The sequence below is a fragment of the Argentina silus genome, assembly GCF_951799395.1.
Source record: "Argentina silus genome assembly, chromosome: 7".
Taxonomy (NCBI): domain Eukaryota; kingdom Metazoa; phylum Chordata; class Actinopteri; order Argentiniformes; family Argentinidae; genus Argentina; species Argentina silus.
This window is the reverse complement of record NC_139661.1, coordinates 20,657,141-20,677,101: the sequence shown is the minus strand read 5'-3', so window position 1 is coordinate 20,677,101 and position 19,961 is coordinate 20,657,141. Positions and strand designations below refer to the sequence as shown.

Here is a 19,961-nt window from a genome sequence, read left to right as displayed (position 1 = left end):
ACGTACGTACAATCAGGGAGAAGGATAGAGAATTGGGACGCAGTTTCAGCAGTGTCCCCACAATACAAACAACACATCCTCTGTAGTGTAACGATTTTAATTTACAGAACATTGTCCCAATTGCATTACATTTAGTGCAAATGATAAGACTTCAGACGTACAACTTAGAAATATACAAAGCGCGTCGAAGACTAAATATCAAAATTAAAAAGGCTAAATGCATTCTTCACACAGATGTTACTTTTTTTTTAAGTCGCTCCTCTGATCATCTTGGCAACGTTGTTTATCCATGGATTCTCTTTGACCTCTGACCCCCCCTCGGGCTGAGAAGCTGATTGGGGGGGGTTCAGAGTTCCGCCTTTTAGGCATGATTGCAAAATCACAACTTTAAATGAACAAATGGAAAAAAAAAATCGGAATAAAAATCTTGAGGTAACAAATCATGCTGAACCCCTCCCCGGTTTTAGCGTCTTTATAAATGCACATCAAGTATGGTAGAGAAATCCAGGCATGTCTACATTCTGCCTGGGTGTCTAAGGCATTATGAGGGTTTAACAGTCAAGGGGGACGGGTGGTGAAAGCTCAGCGTGTGTTGGGATATGAAATGTCATGTGAAAGTATGCCTGTGTCCCGTTCCTCCACCCTTCTGCTAAAGTGTGCACTTGTGCACTTTCCCCACACAGATTGAAAAGCATAGGATTAGTCTAAGCATGGGCTTTTAGACCTATCCCTGCTAAATTGATGTGGGGGGGGGGGGGTGCAGAAGAGCACACTTCAGGAGGACACAGCGCATGATACAAGTAGATAGGCCATCCCAATGACAACGACCCCTTCCCCAACCCCTCCCCGCCACCCTGTTCTAACACCTTAGCTTATCTGTAGACTGTAGCCAGTCAAGAAGCAATATGAAACTTGGACATCACATGGAGGAGCGGGGAGGGCGACTCAATAGCAGAGACCAACACTCCAAACCTTAGCGTTCCTGGGCCACATTCAACAAATCATATACACCTCTGTAATCCATTAATCGCTTTTCAAAGAAAACAGAAAACAATGTATTTCCAATTCCAGTTTGCTACCCCCAAAAATATTTTCAAGCCCTTGACAGTCAATTCACATTTCATTCACAGGTAAACTCTTTTTCCTACGTCTGCGTCTGTACAATACATGAACATCCATAGTGCTCCTTTACAGCAATAATGATCTAGAAATATAGAGATTTCAGCAAAACAAAAGTGTTTCAAAGCTCTGGACTTCCATCCCTCCGTCAGACTAGAGAGGTCTTCACAAGAAGGAGAGGAGAAGGCAAGGGACAGCTGTACTCGGGCTGCATTCACGATAGTCACAAAAGTGGCATCCTCACCCAGTCCCCTCTCCTTTACCTTCACTGATCTCACAACACAGGACGGGTCAGAGCGACACGGTGGAGCCCTGTTCCAAGCGAGCCACGTCAGGGTAGACGAAGGACAGGGGTCCAGGAGAGGAGGAAGTCACTTGAGGCCATCACACCGCTTTCAATCGGTTTCTTTTTGTAGCAAAATTAGCAGCATGACAAGAGGCTGTGACTTTCAGTGATTAAAGCAAACAAAAAAGTAATAAGTCCAAAATAATGTAATCATTGGAAATGTACAAAACAATTTACAAAAAGCATAAATTGGTTCCGTCGATTCAAAAACCGTTATAGAAATTCTTGAATTTATATACAAATACATATCCATGGACAGCTCTGATGATGTTTGGCCATTGTTGTGGCTACGATGGCTAGCAACTGATTGATGGATTAAAGCCTTATACCAGTCTTTTTTCCTAGTTTGATACAATAATGTCATCTAGGACATTCTGGATGATACGATTCATGGGTAGTGTAGTTTGAGGAGACATTCCGGTTGACAGGTTGATGTGGTCATCGGTGAGAGCCCCTTGAATGATGGGAAATGTAGTCTCTTCAGGACAATCTCCAGCTTTCCAACATCTGAGGAGAAAAGAGAGAAGGGAGATAGTAAGTTACGAAAAAAACTACAAAATGTCTGCCTTTGAGGTTCAGAGGATTGTCAATGGTCATTACTATGATCTAGAAATCTACCTGTGTGGGTTTAGAAGAGGACGGGTTTGGGTTGCCAGTTAGGTTCATAAAAGAATGGGTTTGGGTTGCCAGTTACTTATAAAGGTTTGTACAGAAATGGGTTTGGTTTGCCAGTTACCTGTGAGTGTTTAGAAGAGGATGGGTTTGGGTTGCCAGTTACCTGTGAGTGTTTAGAAGAGGATGGGTTTGCCACTGGTCTTGTCCTGGACATAGGAGGTGAAGCGCTTGAGGAACTTGGGGTACTCCCTCTTAGCCACTGCTCTGAGGACTGAAGCAGGGGCCCAGCCTCCCGGGTTCACTAGGGACCCCCAGAGAAAACATGACATTATGCCACTGTATGAAAACCATTACTCATCATAACCAAGCTACTATTAACCATCTACAAAGATCATCACTGCTTCTTTGTATACAGCGTATGTAATATTTGCATATAGAATCTCCCTGTAGACACAAGCTACTACAGGTAATATAAGAAAAAAAAAAAATATATATATGTTTTAAAAGGCTACTCACCATTGGCTACGTAGGTGATCTTACATAGGACGTTGTCTCTGCTAATCTCTTTGTCTCCCTCTGGTGGACTGACTAGGGTTTGGCAGATCATGGCCACGTTGATTTTGGCACGGACACACCGGTTGGTCGGCTGAGGGGAGAATGGGGAAGTTGCTGATGAGAAGGTCAAAGAAACACAGTACATCTAATACTTCCCATATACACAACACCTGAAAGAAAAGATGTAATCTTTTACATCTAAAAGTAATCTTTTAAAAAAAAATATCATTCCTCATTCCATGCATTACAATGAGCATTGATTTCTACCTCCACCAGCCTCCCCTGGTATACGTATGGTGGAAACTCCATCTAGACACCTTGTTGCTTCCTCCTAAGTGTATAGGTGGGTAGGGAGCAAGGACTTGATCTGACACCCTGACACACCCGTAGGTCAACTTACAAGGGCGTTGTCATGATCCACAGAGAAATTGCACACCAGCCAGGTGTCCGGGTCGTTCTCATTGGTCGCAAGGATCTTCCTGATGGCTGATAGGTAGAGGACGTCTCTCTGAGAGGCGGGCCATACTCTCTGGAACACAACCATTGGTTGTCAATCAAAAACTAAACACCAAGAAAGTGAACGTGAGGCGATCAGTGGACAAAGACCATTAAGGTTGAAAAATAAATAAATAATAATAATCACTCACTAGCTTGATTAAAGAGACTAGCAGTAAACAGTGAGAAGAAGACATAAATTTACACTTCATAATCATTTCATTTCTAAACCTGCCATGAATATGCACCGATCCTCTCTTTTTTTAAATCAGTAGGATCCTATAGCTGACTCCACTGAACTCACACATACACATACAAGGTCTGACTGATTACCTTGTGGGTCTGGTAGACGATAACCGCATTGTCTGAGAGTGTCTCCACCACGTTAAAGTTCTCAATGGTGGCTGGAGGGGAGAGGGGGGGGGACAGGGAAGACCATTCAGTAATGTTATAACTCAACACATGTGGTGGTGGTGGTGACATGAGGACGACCATATGACGATTTGTGAAGACAACACAATGAGTGACGATGATGAAGATGACGGAAGACGAAGAGGCAGACTCACTCTCCCAGTCATTGCGGACGTCCGTGTCCCAGAAGTAGTGGCACACCTCGTGTCCGGTGACCCCCTTCACGGCGTGGGTGGCTTTGAGAGGGTCCAGTACGATCCCGTTCTCCTCCACCTCTCTCCTGTACACCTGACACACACACACAATTAAAACATTCAATACAATTCAACTCATTCAAATTCAGAAGTCATTGTCGGAGCACAACCACACCGTCATCCACGTACAACTGATGTGACGGAGGATACGCAGGCTTACATTACACTGAGACATTTGGGTTTATCTGTAGCAGAGAATTTGGACATCAACACCATTCTACTGGCTGTCCATTCTCACCTTCATCTCGCCCTCCTCAATCACCAGCTGCCAGTTAGCGTCCCCGCCCATGTCCTGCAGGGAGTAGGTCATGTGATTCTGGACCATCTCCTCCACCTGAGACACACGGACATCAGAGAAACCATCAGACAGAGAGAGACATCCTCGGCCGGCCAGCTTGTCTGCTGTACCTTCATTTAATATGATGTCAGAGGCACAGGCTACTGTGGGAACGCAGCCTCTTCAGAGGCACTGTGCAGGAAGGGGGGAGAGCAAGCCAGATGCAGGACACGTTCTGGTGCATCTCGCTGGGCTTCATGCTCCTGCTCATGCAGTGTGGAAGGTAGAGGGGGATGAAAGGAGTGGGCGGGGAAATGGGATGAAGGGGGAGGGAGGGAGAGAGAGAGAGGGAGCGAACGACCGAACGAACAGGTGTCCAGTCATGCTGCTTCTGCTGAACCTGAGTTTGCACTGGACAAAACACTAGAGTGTTTTCAAACACAGCTTGTAGGTATTCTACAGTCATTCACATGCAGTCAGCTTCTCAGGCAGTTCTCAGGCAGCACGGTGCAGGGCAGCGTAGTGTGCATTACCGGGAGGCAGGTGGCGCTCTTTGCTTCAAACACATACGGTACCTGTGCGCTGAATCTGTGAACATCATCTGAGGCACTGACTAGTTCAATGGAGGACAGGGAGGAAGAACAGCTAGGGGGCTATGGGGTGGAGGAGAGAGAGAGAGAGAGAGAGAGAGAGAGAGAAGGAAGAGAGAGAGAGAGAGAGAAGGAAAAGAGAGAGAAGGAAGAGAGCGAGATAAGGAAAGAGAAAGGGAGTGACATGAGGTGGTGGCAGAAAGACGGGGGGGGGAATGTGGGAGACAGAGGAAAGAAGAGGAAGAAAGGGAGAGGGAGGGAAAAGAGAGAGAGAGAGAGAGGGAGAGAGAATGAGACCAGGGCCAGCACCACACGAGACCAGGAGAGAGTGACGTCGCCCTTTTCAGTGCTCTCGTGTACATGAAAGGGATCGTCCACGGCATCAAACAGACTTATTTATCACTACAGATCAATGAACCACAAAAACACCACCATAGACAAGAATAGCCCAACAAAACACACACAAATACCATAGAAGGGGAAAGAACCAGTAGGCAAAATGTTCCATGTTCCAAATCAACATAGACAAACATGAACACACATGATCTTAGGCGTCTTTCCAAGTATACATGTACAGGCCCCAGGACATGTGCAGGCCCCAGGACATGTGCTGGCCTGTTTGTTGTAGTGGAACAGCGTCATAGTGAGAAGGGACGGATGTCAAGGTGTTTTTGTGTTTTTGTGTGTGTGTGTGTGTGTGTGTGTGTGTGTGTGTGTGTGTGTGTGTGTGTGCAAGTACCTTGGTGGCAAATCTGTGTGTGCCGATGGTGGAGTATGCGTCTCCAGGGGGCACAGGGGTCAGGCGAGGTATCCTCCCCTTCTCCGACTGGCACTGAGAGACAGAGGGGCACAGCTCAGCATGAGAGGAAGACAGATCTGAAAAACTCACACTCATATACTCAATAACTGATTCTACACTTAGTGAATGCGTTATAACCCCCTGTCACTGTTTCTTACCACTCACAGAAAAGAAAAGGGATTGGCTTGGTAGAAGTTATACACCCCGGCTTTCTGATTTCCACCATACTGTTTACTCCTCTATCTAATCCTTTCTGACCTCCAAGGATAAGTCAACGTCTGGCATTGTAATAGGGCTCTTGATACAACCCGGGCCAGTACGGTGAGGAGCTGAACTGCATCCTACCTGCTCCTCTATCTTGTCCTGTCTGTCGAGGGCGGCTTCCACCGCATCGAAGAACTCATCCTCGTTGATGAGACTGTTGGGCCCCTCCTGTTATAACACAACACCATGCAAAAGCACGACAAACAAATGAGGATGTGTCGTACTTTGAGTACCCTCAAGCAGAGTGCACAGCAACACATTATGAACTGTACTACTTTAAGAATGAAAATCCCAAAGGCAAACAGATGTCATGCAACAACAGGAATTACAACCACTAACTCCGTCGTAACCTTGGTATAGAATACCTACAGACGTTTACCCATCTTTGTTTATTCACCGGAATACATTTCAATCGGAAATGGTTAGCATTCTTCTCACTTACTGAGTCAACTATGATTCATGGTTGGGATGGTTAGAGTATTTACCATCACTACAGTGGAAGTGTCACAACAGTTTTTGCAGTTCATAGGAAATATTGAAAAGAGCTCTGTACTGTTTCTGGTTAGGGTGTACTGTTTCTGGTTAGGGTGTACTGTTTCTGGTTAGGGTGTACTGTTTCTGGTTAGGGTGTACTGTTTCTGGTTAGGGTGTACTGTTTCTGGTTAGGGGGTACTGTTTCTGGTTAGGGGGTACTGTTTCTGGTTAGGGTGTACTGTTTCTGGTTAGGGTGTACTGTTTCTGGTTAGGGGGTACTGTTTCTGGTTAGGGGGTACTGTTTCTGGTTAGTCAGGAGTGTTCTGTCAAATCCAATTGAACATGCAGGGCACTGTCCTTTATTCATCCATCCACCTTACCTCGTAGTCTGGGCCTCCATAGTGGGACTTCTTCTTCAGTTCATTCATGGCTGTCTTGTAGGCGTCCTCCACCCTCCTCCTCTTCTCCAGCTCCTGAAAACACACGCGCACACACTCACGTCATCACCTCAGGCTCATAATTGCCTCCACACACTCATGGTAAAGCCACATCACGTTAAACTGTGAATAAACCTTCCTATCAAAACATACTGTACCTGCCACTTACAGCTAAATACATTTCAACAATTCATTAATGTTACAGGATGACATACAGGATGCTACAGTTAGGTGTGAGTTGAACATGATTAAAAGCCAAAATAATGCTGCTTGTTGTAATTGACCGTAATTCTACCCTCCTAGAAGTAAGCATTTAAGCACAAAAAGGGGAGACACTCAATATGGGCAATATAACCCTTCTGCTTCCAATGGTTCCTGATCTGGTATTTTGGGTCCCTATTCATGATTGTCTTTTGTCTTTATATCAGTGTGCTGTGTCCCAGGCCACCCACCCACACACACATGATGAGAGTTGATCACTGCTCAAACAGGTTTTACCTCAGTCTCATAATCCACCAGAGACAAATAGAACAAAAAAGACTGGAAACAATAGGTCGGTTTTCTTTGTCAGTTGGCCTCCAAGGCTATGTTCAGGTCGGGGGGGGGGGGGCACTTCTCTACCCCACCATGTCCCAGTTTGGTGTACCAAACCTGGCCTACCGGCCTGAGGGGCTTGGCCTGTGTCACCCAGATAGCGGTACTAAAACAAGGCACCTCTTAATACCATCATGTACAATGCACAATGCTGTACTCAATGTACTCAAGCTAACAGTAGGCACTCTGGATCCAATCAACTCCAAATTTTCTCCTCAAGCTTCACAACAACAACAGCAGCAACAGCAGCAACTAGCTTACATTTCACACAGAATTAAAAACAAACTGTTACAAGACACAACACCAAAACAATGCATAGTGCTGTGTATCCTCATAAGCAAGAACTCCACAATGGGAAGGAATACTGACTAGATTCAAGTCAGTACACTGGTTGGAATGAAAAGCGGTAGACAGAAGCCAACAACCGAAGAAAATCAGGCTCGGTTCAGATTGACAGCTGCTTAACCTAGACGTACAATACCAGTCAAAAGTCTGGACACACCTTCTCATTCAATGCTTTTTCTGTATTTTGTATTATTTTCTACATTGTAGATCAATATTGAAGACATCAAAACTATGAAGGAACACATATGGAATTATGCCGTAAACAAAAAACGTGTTTAACAAAGCAGAATATGGTTTATATTTTAGATTCTTCAAAGTAGCCACCTTTTGCTTTGATGACAGCTTTGCACACTCTTGGCCAGTTTGTGTCCAGACCTTTGACTGGTTCTGTACGTGTTAGCAGAGGAAACCTACTGTGAAGAAGAGGCTGCATGTCTGTAGGGGGATCCATCTCTGTGTGTCATATTTGAGTACATTTGCACCCCAGTGTAGCGAAGGCTTCCAGAAAGACAGACGGTGCCACGACGACGTCCGGGCAGTCATTGTTCTCCTAACTTGCTGTGTTTGAGTCCCCTGACTCAATCTCCCTCCCTCCCTCTCTCTCCCTCTACATACAAAGCACACACACACACACACACACACACACACACACTCCAACCAGGAGCAGTAGTTTCAGCCCGGTAGTCAAAAATCAAACGGAAAGGCTCTTCCTAGTTCCTAGTCAGGTCCTTTTTGGGGGTTGGGTGGTTTCAACACCGTGAGAGAAAAAAAAAAAAAAAAAAGAAATTGGAAAAACCGGTTTTGCAGCAACAGTCAGTTCTAAGGATTGGAAGCTTGTCATGTGTGACTGTAGGTATTTACTCTTTCTCGTACGTCACAGAGACCGGCAAAACCTCGGGTTGAGAGGACATTGTCAATATTTGAGAAAGACGCTTGATAATTCCAACTATACAGCTATTCGTATTTAAATGAGCACCGCCATTGAAGATCCCCCATTGCACAACTGTGGGATAATAATCTCCCCTAGTCTACAGTCAGTCATAACCAAAGAGAGAGAGAGCAGGGCGGAGCAACAACGCAACCACCACCAGTTCTACACAGCCGTCCTTTCTGACACACCCAGTTGAGGCGCCAGCTCCCACAAAGGGCAGACACAACCCATCCTTTGCCCGATTGCGTCACGAAAGGGCCGCGGCATTCATAACCAGATGTTATACAACGCCATTCCTGAACCTAGACACAACGCCTCTATGTAGAGGTCTGCATGACAGACAGGTGGGTTCTACGTTGTGTCCCAGCACCATAGGGCTTGCTCCTCCTTTACCACATGGCCAGTGACAGGTGGAAAAGACTGTTTGGGTCTCAGTTTCGCTTTCACCAACCCAGACCCTTCATTGTTTAGTGTTTGTGAAGCTGATGAGGCAGGGAGGTTGTTTCTGGGAACAAACAGTTTGTTGAGAGTCCGTTGTGTCATACCTTGTCCACTCTCTTCTGCCAGCTGTCCTCCCGTTTGACCATGAGCTCGATGCAGTGGGAGAGGGTGGACAGGATCCCGGCTGTGGTGGCTTTAAACGTGATGGCCTCGCCCTTGAAGTCAATACCGTTGATACCTTTAGGACTGGCCGGGGGGAACACTGCGTATGGGAGGGAGGGGGTTAAATGGAAGAAAACAGTTTATAATGGAACGAAAGGGGCCCAGTTTGTTTATCTACTATTTGCCTAATCAAGCACTATAACTTTCTGCTCACGTTTCTCTTTGCTGCCGTTGTTGTTGTGAAGGCAGTCGCCGTCGGGTCGTGTGGTCGTGGGAAAGTCGTCTTCATCCTCCTCGACCACTGAAAACAAGAGCGGAGAGCACGCCTTCAATGTTCAGGACGTACTCTGCAGGGTAGGAGTTCATGTTGCAAAGTACGGGCAGGATCTCCCCACATCAATCACAATGCCCACGGCCAGTTCAAGACAAGAGTATATATAGAAGCCAATTTCTTAACATTAAACACACTACAAAGTGTCCAGGCAAGCAGGTATTGATCTGATCCACAATCCATTTAAACCTTTTCAATCAGCCATTGCCTCTCATTTGTGCTAAGTGAAATACACTGCATGCGGAGGAGGGCCTACAGGAAATCCTCCCCCGCTAAGCTTGTTGGCTAGCTAGCTACCTCGGTCCCTCTGGAACTCGTCCTTTGAGATGCCGTCGGCACAGCCATCAAAGTACTTCTGCAGCGTGTCCACCTGCCTACACAGAATGTCCCGGAATGTCTCCATCTCCGCCAGCTTCTCCCGTAGGCTGTGGCCCTTCTGATCCAACACCAGACAGAGAGAGAGAGGGAGGGGGGAGAGAGACAATCGTTTACAGACTCAGTTTGACACACTTATAGCCAACGATGCAAACACTTCTATTTCTAATCAGGGCTCTTCAGTGTTTTAAAGTTACATTATGGAGGATTTTGCCTCTGGTGGGTGCTCTTGAGCCAAAATGTGTCCCCTAATTAGTCAGAAATATAAAATAATGCCCAGAAATTTGTCAAAAAGCTCCCAAAGCCCATAAGTGCACTTTTTTTTTTATCACTAATGATCACAGGAGTATGACAATACAATCTAAAATCTGAGGCAATTAAACTTCTATAGTGTATCTAAATTATCCTGAATTAATTTGCGATTTTCTAATGAGCCACCCGTCTGTCTGAAGGGGTCAACGTGGTGCAATGGCGCGGCCCGGATCAAACGCTGCCTCTCCCATGGGCATTCAAGTACAAACGTGGACACCCCCATAAACGTCTAATATGATGAACTTTGTTCAAGTCTATCTTTAGGGCACCAAACTCCAGTCACTGTATGACTGGAACACTGATAGTAACTGTAGAGACGGTTGGAGCTTTACCTTGAAAGAGGAGGTGGACGTGGCGGAGAAGCCACTGGCAGCAGAGGTGAGCGACAGCATGGAGCCATGACGCCTCAGACTGGACTCTGAACCATACCCCGACTCAGCCTGGAGAGAGAGAGTGGAGAGAGAGAGAGAGAGAGAGAGAGAGAGAGAGATGGTAAGAGAAGGAGAAAAACAGAGCAGGGGAGGAATACATTAACCACTTTGTTGAGACTAATAAAGAAATGCATCACAAAACCAGCCAAAGGGGCAGAGGGAAATTTCATCCATGATCAAATCAGCACAGAGAGTAATGCCTTGCGTGAAAGCAACCTGCAAAGCGAAACAGGCTGTACAGACAGAGACAGAAATACTGTACATCAAAGGAGGGCCTAACTGCTCATAGTGGGAACATGAAAAACGATGGAATGAATGGAACTGTCACCAGCGCCTGTTAAGTACCCGTCATTAGCCTTAACCCCTCTACTACATAGGGACTCATGCCTTAACCCCCTGTACTACATAGGGACTCATGCCTTAACCCCCTGTACTACATAGGGACTCATGCCTTAACCCCCTGTACTACATAGGGACTCATGCCTTAACCCCCTGTACTACATAGGGACTCATGCCTTAACCCCCTGTACTACATAGGGACTCATGCCTTAACCCCCTGTACTACATAGGGACTCATGCCTTAACCCCCTGTACTACATAGGGACTCATGCCTTACCAACCCTACTACATAGGGACTCATGCCTGAAGCAAAAAAGAAATCCTGGAAATCTGAAGCCCCCTCTACAGGGGTACAGAAGTCGAGTTTCCCAGTTGACCCCACTGCAAATACGGTAGTTTACTGTTGGCCACTTTCGACATGCTGTTGTTAACACTTTCGCTGTTGTTATTTTTATTGTTTCAATAAACCTTTTCATGGGTTTGGGGCGTCATTATCATCAAAGTGATGAGTTAGGGGTCGTCACCATTAACGACCCGCATTACAGTTAAAAGACAATTGTACGCCACTGGAAAACGCATTGGAATACCCCGTTGGAAACCGCACTTCTATATAGTTTATAATATAAAGTAGGCTTTGAGCGATAACAGCAAAGGAGTGTCTGGGATATAAAACCACTACGAGGCTGGTTGGCGCACGCACACACACACACACACACACACACACACACACACACACACACACACACACACACACACACACAGACACACAGACACACACACACACACACGACTGCAAGTTACTCCTGTTTGTCCCACTTCCAACAGTAAGCAGTGAGTCAGTCAGTCATGATGCAACATGTCATGAGGAACAAGAGCAGCAGAAACATCAGCAAGTCTTGAGAAGCCAGGTGACAGCTAACCCAGGTGATAGGTAACCCAGGTAACCCACACACACAATAAATAAACACACATGGTATCACACCACCCAGTGCATACACAATCATAAGAATGACGACATTGATTCTTTGAACACTCTGGATTGATTACTTACTTACTCTCACTCACACACTCACACACACACACACACACACACACACACACAGACACACAGACACACACAAGTTTGACAAAGTGAATGATGGCGAGGAGTGGCATGCAGCAGGCTAGCATTCTAACGCGACCACCACCAGTCCATCCCAGTGCTGTGGGCAGCTAGTACGCTAACAAACACAGGCGCAGAGACAGACCGGACCTCAAGCTGCTGTTGTGTGCTAACATGCTGCCATGCCAACAGAAAGGTCAGTTGACTCAGAGCTAGCAGTGAGCTAAGGTGCTAGAAGCCCACCATTCGGCCATTCCAGCAGCCAAAGCAGAGCAGGACACTGCTGCAATCCTGCCGGCCGGTGGCCGGCCTCAACATGGCCCCGCTGTTCCCACTTCCCAAACGCGTTCCCAATATTCCAAGGAAAATTCCCAGTGTGAAATCCAGTATTCCCAGTGCCCTGTGGACACTTCACTGAACACGAGGAAGAGGACGAGGAGGACGAGGAGGAGAAGAAGAAAAGCAGTAGGCTCAGTTCAGTTTACCTCATGGAGCAAATGAAGGGTGGAGAGGGAACAAAAGGGGGGGGTGTAAAAGGGGGGGTGTAAAAGGCTAACAGTCCAGTCGGTCCTGAAGAGGAGGGGAGAGGCGCTGGCTGATGAGCAGACTGAGCGAGCGAGAAAAAGCAGAGATTAACAGACCAGCCATGCCAAGAGGGAATGAGGCAGCTCCGCTTTCACTCAGACACACACACACACACATTAACCCTTGTGCCGCCGCACAAACAAACCATCAGACCACATACACACACACTGACAGAAGAAGCCTTTTCCTGCTGTCTGCAACGCTGAACGGCGTCCATTCCCGTCGTAAGCCTGCAGCCGTGTGTGTTTGCGTGTGTCAGGGAGAGAGAGCGAGCGTGTGTGTGTGTGTGTGTGATTGAGAGAGGAATAGTCAATGCGAGTGCAGATGGGTTGTGGTAAGGTGTGGGGGTTGCTGCACAAGCGTGCGTGTGCGTGTCTGTGTGTGTGAGCTTCTGAGTGGGTGGGTGTGTGTGTCAAGCGGGTTGTCAAGTTAGCAGGGCGGGGTTAGGAAGGAGCAGCCTCTGTTTGGAATGGCATCTTGTCGTCTCCCGCTCTTGTGCTGCTTAATACTCATCTCTCCATCTCCATCTCCATCTCTTCTCTCCATCTCTTCTCCCCATCTCACTGTATTTTCTTCTCTCCCTCCATCTGGGTCAATACAGCTTTGAGGACTGTGCCAATAACCTGTCTAAGAAGGGGGTGCAGAAACTGGAAGAAAATAGGTGGTGGGCTTCTCCTCCTCTCTACCACCCCCTATCTCATGACTGTATTTGGAATGGTCCTCTAAGTGAAAGCACGGCCAGGCTGTGTCGTGTAGGCCAGAGTTGGGTGTGTGTACGGGTATGTGTGTTTGTCCGTGTATATGTGTGTGTGTGTGTGTGTATGTGGGTGTGTGGGTGTATGCTGTGTACTGTACCTCTTCATATCTGCAATTGTGTGGGATGGCTGACTACAACACATGCATTATTTATCAAAAGCTGCTTGAGAGCAGTAAAATGCCCATCTGTCTAGCGTGACCCAACCCACTCACAAACACTCTTTGCCGTTGAAGTGGTTTACCCCAAAACAACAAGGTAACCAAGATGTCATTTTCACTATGCAAATGCTGTGGGCGGCCCAACCTTTGTGTTTTCTCTGGGAACATTCCAAAGCTGACATTAAGACTTGTTCGATCCAAAAATGCTAATCTATGGGCTTCTAAATCTAAGCAACTCAAAACATTGTGTTGAACGGGTAAATATAACGGACATTATCAATTCCACTTTCTACGTTATCTTTTCGATTGAGGTACAGTGGCTCATGATAGTGACAAAGAAAACCACCAGTTATTATTCATTTTAAAACTAACTAACTAACTAACTAACTAACTAACTAACTAACTAAGATGACCCTCTGTAATGTAGGCAGTAGCCCCCACGAAGGCTGTCAGCAACAATTTAAATGGGTGTTTATTGCGACACATCAATTGTTGTGTGTCTGTCCGTCTCTGCTTACATCCATGGAGGTGATGATTGGTGCATTGTAGGCAGAGGTGAAGTCTTGATAAATATCACCTACCACACTGGGCAACCACAACCCACCCACACACCCACACCAGCAGTACCCCCAACACAAACCAAGGGGTAAGAGAACAAAACAGTATCTAAAAAAAACCTGAATTAATTTGACAGTCCTTCACACAAATGCTCAATTAATTACAAGTCTATGCTAGACCTACTACTAAGACCATCAATGGACCAATCAATAACCTTAATATACTAGCAAACAGGTTTCAAACATTTATTAAGCTAATATTAGGCTAACTTGAGGCACATTCAAGTAAGCAACTTAAACCCAGCCAAAGGCAGTCCATCCAAGAAACCTGACCACTAGTCCATCATAGCCCAGATGGTGGCAGTGCAGACACACTTCTTCATTGTTGCAGTGTGTCAGGCTGACTGGGGGTTACTATAGGTCAGAGCCCAGGCATGACCGACCTGGAACAACACTGTCTCTAACACACACTTAACAGTCCTGTGGTCAGTCACACTCCAACAACAACTATTCAAACAGCCCTCCATTTAACAACCCAACAAACCACACACACACACACACACACACACACACACACACACACACACGCACGCACGCACGCACGCACACACACGCACACACACACACACACACAGGTACGTACAGACACTCCTTCTTGGACACACACTCATCAACACAGTGCACAGCCACTTATCAACTGTGAGCTCAGCATTGGGGACACACCCCACGTCAGGCACTCACACACCATCAAGCGCGTGTGAACCACATGAGGTTGTTGGTCCTCTGACAGGAGAGAGACCCCTCAGACCAGCCACTTCCAAAATTTCCAAGCATTCACAAGGTGAACTGACTCCACCCCACATTCCATAATTCCCTCCCTCTCTGCCCACCCTACTGACGAATACCAGATCCCTGGCCTTAGACCCCCTGATTGATTAAGCTCAAACAACTCGGTGAAAAGAAGAAAGTATGCAAAGGGGTCAATTTGGAATGCAAAGGGGTCAGATCTCCTCTCTCCCCCCATTGGTAGATACCGGACCCCAACTCTCTGGACATATCAGAGTGGACTCCCAGTCCTGGAACATGTTCAATAGCCCTCAGATTCAGATCTGTTGCCATGTTACAATATCCAAACCAGCATACTACAGAGAATGCATGTATGCCCAATGCACTGATTCATGATTCTAAGTAGTATGCTAGTCAGGATATTGAAACAGGGTTCATTCTAAGTAGTATGCCAGTCAGGATATTGAAACAGGGTTCATTCTAAGTAGTATGCCAGTCAGGATATTGAAACACAGCTGTCCATGTGTGCCAACACAGCTACATTCTGTGTGTAACCTGAGCCGGGGAGAACAGGAGAGCCAAGCCTACGACAGGTAACCTGAGCCGGGGAGAACAGGAGAGCCAAGTCTACGACAGGTAACACTGAGACACAAGGAAGTGAGAGACAGAGACAGATGGGAGATATGTAAAGAGAGGGTCAGAAAAAGAAATGAGACCTTGTGCGCCCAAACACACACACACACACAGACACACACACAGACACACACACACACACATACACACATACACACATACACACACACAGACACACACAGACACACACAGACACACCCACACCTTGTGCTGCTCGATGGAGTCGATCCACTGGTGCCGGTGTTCGGGGTCCTCGGCCCGCAGGTACCACACGCTGTCGTTGACGCTGATGTCAAAGCGACACTCGTCAAACTCATGGGGCTGCAGGGAGAGAGACAGGATGCACAGTTGTGATGCACAGTTGTGATGAACAGCGGACACACGACAGGCCTGTCAGCACCACTGACACTGCTTTTCCCCTTTTCAGAATAAACACACATTTTGTGTGTGCGCATCTTTATGAAAAACACAAGCAAAAAGCATATGAATAAAACAGTTTCACAATGTTTTTTGGTGGGTTTTTTTGCCCTCATCGAGTTTGGATTAACGAGGCATGGCACTCACATACGGATTTCATACAGAGAATTCAATAAGCAGGGTTCTTATTAAAAACTCTGAGGGATGGCATCCCTCAGAGAACAGTGACTGTCCAAACAAGAATGTCTCCGACATTCCTTTCTGTACCTGCGTCATCTTCAACTTTAACCTCATGCCTCCACTCCTCCTAACACACCCCACCCCTCCCCCGCTCCACGCCCTACCCCTGACCGTTTCAGGAATCTGAGCACGTGTACAAGGAATTCCGCTTCTTCTTTCAAGATCAGAATTTGGTCATAGCAGTGCTGAGATGGATAGAAGTCTCCGGATCACAGAGCAGTGGATTCTTAAAGGCTGTTGAGATTTTCTCAGAATAGAGGTGGCTTGGCAACATCGGTTCATGAGTTTAATCACATTGGCTAATGCAACTCCCTGCTTTAATTGTTGCCACTGACAACAAAACACACACACTCATAAATCCAATGCCAACCTCTAAAACTTCACTCAACATTGCCGTCATCGACCCGAACACAGTGTGCTTAATTTCACCAGTGAGTCTAACTTCTGAGGTTCGACAAGGGCCGGTGGTTTCTCTTTAACCTCCAAACTACGTCAACCCAGCTCTGGGTCGAAGTGGCCCTTAGGCAGAGATCTAGGATAAGCTTATCCTCCCCAAATCCTAACCTTGACCATTAGAGCCAATACCACAACACTGACCTTAGATCAGTGTTTTACACCCACCAACCGTGTGTGCTGAAGAAACTCTCTTCTCCCGGACTCTGAGGAACACATTAACTACCCTAGCGCAAGGCTATCAGACACGGACCATAAAACCCTAGTTTACAGTTCTATACAGTTTACAACCTTCCTACCTTGAAGAGGAGCGCAGTGTGCAGCATTCCCTGTTTGAACGATGTGATTTAGAACCACCAAGTGCTAAATGCCAATCCTGTGTTTGCTACCTCATCATATACATACAGCAGTAGTGTATCCTTGGGTGCTTTGAAAGGCGAATCGAAATCAATGTTATCGTGAAGGGGATATGGGTCCTGGGTGAGGCGTTGGTAAACCTGCACTCTAACGAAGAGGAGTGATCAAGAGTAAGATATTCAAGCTCCTGAAAGGCAGCAGATTTGACTTGTGCTGGTGGTCATGGAACCTATGGCAGATGCGTAGACAGGACAGTTGCCGTGATACGACTCATAACATCATCTTGAGACATAGCCTGAGGCAAGAATTCTCAGACAATTTCCTGCACTAATATCAACACACTTGTGTGTGTGTGTGTGTGTGTGTGTGTCGTTGGCTGTCCTGAAGCAAGATGTGAAACTGTGGTTAGTTTCTACATTCCTCAGCTCACATACCATAGACAAATCTGTCAACAGCTTTGGGATATTTTGCAAGAAGAAGAGAGGTTGGTTGCAACTCTCTGGGTCTTTTGCTCTTACTAACGAGCCAGTGTCATCAACTGGGTGTGCCGTTAATTAAATCTAACGCAATTACAAAACCTGGTAGTCCTCTGTGTTTTCAATTTTCTCAATTTCCATAAAAAGGAACTAATGTCCTCTCAGGAGCACAAAACAAGCTTTCTTTTAAGGGGAAGTTGCAAGAACCCATACTGTGGTTTTAAATCCGATTTCAGTCATTTAATCCTATTGCAGTACAAATATAATACCATTTGTTTGGCATCTGTACTAGACTACCGTATTCTCTGAGAGAAAAGAAAATGTTTAACCAGGGTGTGGGATTTCAGCTTAACTGACCAACGGGAGGCAAGCCTAGGGGGAACACAGTTTCAAATGGCCAGAAACACAGGTAAAAGAATACAAAGGCTGAACAGCATGTGGCCCAGGATTACATTAGAGAGGGAAATCGGGATTTCCGCTGCTTAATAGCTGAAATATCTCAATGTTTACAATTAGTGCTCCTTGGAGTGCAATAATGCACTTGACTAATAAACCACTGTTCTCTAACGACCACATAACTGGTTAATGGTTACCTCTCTGAGATATCTGCACCCAAGCAAAGCAAGAAGCTCTCTCATAATAGGTGGATGAATGTAACCTTAGATATTTCACTGACCCGTGACGATGATGAAAACCAGTTCACCTTTATCTGCTTTGAGGCCAATAGAGTCTAGCGTATTTGATTTCGTATTTTGGAAAAATGAGACCCTTGCACATACGAAGAACAGGGTGTCAGGCAGTCTATCAACATCAGTAGTTTGATGAGTAAGGAACATATATATACATATACAGTACCAGTGAAAAGTTTGGACACACCTTGCCAAGAGTTTTTATTATTTTCTACATTGTAGAGTAACATTGAAGACATCAAAACTGTGAAGGAACACATGGAATTATGTAGTAAACAAAAAAAGTGTTAAACAAACCAGAATATGGTTTATATTTTAGATTCTTCAAAGTAGCCACCTTTTGCTTTGATGACAGCTTTGCACACTCTTGGCAAGGTGTGTCCAAACTTTTGACTGGTACTGTAGGTGTGCCATGGACCAGAGCCAGATTCACCCTTACTTACTGTCATGATAGCCTTGCTGAGGCACAGGGAGCCCCGACAGCCATACTCCCGCTCATCCTCTGACTTATAGTAGCTCAGAGTGTTGTTCTTCAACACCACCCACCGGTCCTGCCATCCATGAATGTAGTTGGTCCACTGTAAACATACACAGAGGACAGGTTACAACCTCACAAAGCACAATATGGTGAGAGCAACACGGATCTGACATCATGTGTTTAGGTTCCACGCAATCTCTGAGGATCGAGAATGATGGCAGGCAGGTCATTGGTACCCATCAATATCCCTCTGTGCTGTGAGAATTAGGTGTTGTAGAGGATAGTTTGATAGGCCAACGACTTTACTTCTGTGGTTTAGCTCTTGAGAGACTATACATCTGCATGAATGGCAACTGCCTGGGCCCAGCTTGTTACCTGTGCAGATTGATCAAAACATTGAACCGCAATAATATAGTAGAAAAGGCTGACAGCCAAAGGGGATAGCTACAGTATTAATCACAGCACATACCAACTTCTTGAGTGCACCACTATTAATTACACAGCGAGCTAGAAAGTACCAAACCGGGATCATCAGTTTTGCTCCACTAACCTTGCTGAGGACGCCGCCGAGCTCGACGACAGGCTGCCCAGATTCGGGGTCCACATCCTCGTCTGAGCCCGACGAGTTCGAACTCTTCTCCGACATTTGGCTGGACAGGTACAGTCAGAGTTGTGCAGCTAGCTATCTGTGGCGGCGACTAAATAAAAAGACAGAAAATGACACGCTCTCTCCCAGCTGAAGTTGCTGAATCAGTTATTGCGACAGCTTTGTAGCAATACATGAGATAGCTACAATTAGAGGTAGCTAGCCAGTCAGGCTATCTGGTATGCAATCTTCTTAGTATGCTAACTGAGCGACGAGCTAAATTCACAACTTATTGCGGGGTTTGCCTCGATATACAACAAGACGACGTAAAAAAACGAGCTGCCTGATATTTGAATAGCTACGTAGCTAGTGGCTAACACGCAATATGGTGAAATGAAAATGCGCCATATCCTCAAATCCAAGCCACGGCCAAATAGTGACTACAAATCCTCCTTCCAGACGGCCTCGCCTGCGCTGCAGCGGCTAGCAGGCTAATCTGTAGTCGCTCTGCTCTGCTCTGCTCTGCTCTGCTCTGCTCTGCTCTGCTCCGCTCTGTCATCCAGGCGAGGGGGACGACCCAAACCCAAACCCAAACCCTGGCCTCTGCTTGCGGTCGTTCAGGATCGTTACAGCTTTGCAGTAACTGCGCAATTAAAAAAAAAAAAAAAAATGTTCTTAACATAGACTTGTACTCACGTGTGTCGACTTGTCTGGCTAAGATTCACATAACAATATAACTAGGCATGCCAGGTGAAATGTCATCTTACTGTGTCACGCAGCGAGTAGTTTG

At 46.2% G+C, this 19,961-nt stretch overlaps 1 protein-coding gene across 4 annotated transcripts; it reads right to left on the bottom strand.

Annotated features, from left to right (window-relative positions):
- Positions 1-81: 81 nt before the first annotated feature.
- On the bottom strand, positions 82-19,957 carry LOC310806762 (ceramide transfer protein). Of its 4 annotated transcripts, none has more exons than XM_083672972.1 (18): positions 19,136-19,957; positions 18,551-18,685; positions 15,680-15,796; positions 10,460-10,567; positions 9,738-9,876; positions 9,324-9,410; positions 9,052-9,209; positions 6,580-6,672; positions 5,807-5,893; positions 5,402-5,494; positions 4,648-4,725; positions 4,034-4,129; positions 3,697-3,829; positions 3,464-3,534; positions 3,036-3,164; positions 2,597-2,726; positions 2,244-2,381; positions 82-1,972 (listed from the first exon to the last, which is right to left on the bottom strand). In XM_083672972.1, exons 1-17 carry the CDS (start codon positions 19,229-19,231, stop codon positions 2,254-2,256), a joined length of 1,878 nt encoding a protein of 625 aa, XP_083529098.1. In that variant the 5' UTR covers positions 19,232-19,957; the 3' UTR covers positions 82-1,972; positions 2,244-2,253. The 4 variants fall into 4 exon arrangements, with proteins under 4 accessions (XP_083529098.1, XP_083529099.1, XP_083529101.1 ...); XM_083672973.1 differs by having other exon boundaries at positions 9,738-9,873; XM_083672975.1 differs by lacking the exon at positions 4,648-4,725 and having other exon boundaries at positions 9,738-9,873; positions 19,136-19,955.
- Between the last annotated feature and the right edge of the window lie 4 nt (positions 19,958-19,961).

What these genes read in the sequence shown, in the direction of transcription:
- LOC310806762 (XM_083672972.1), bottom strand. Translation starts at nt 19,231, where the DNA reads ATGTCGGAGAAGAGTTCGAACTCGTCGGGCTCAGACGAGGATGTGGAC. An exon ending in CGAGTTCCAGAGGGACCGAG is followed by an intron (nt 9,411 to 9,737) that starts GTAGCTAGCTAG and finishes TCTTGTTTTCAG; the next exon opens with TGGTCGAGGAGGATGAAGAC. An exon ending in AGGACAAGATAGAGGAGCAG is followed by an intron (nt 5,495 to 5,806) that starts GTAGGATGCAGT and finishes TCTGTCTCTCAG; the next exon opens with TGCCAGTCGGAGAAGGGGAG.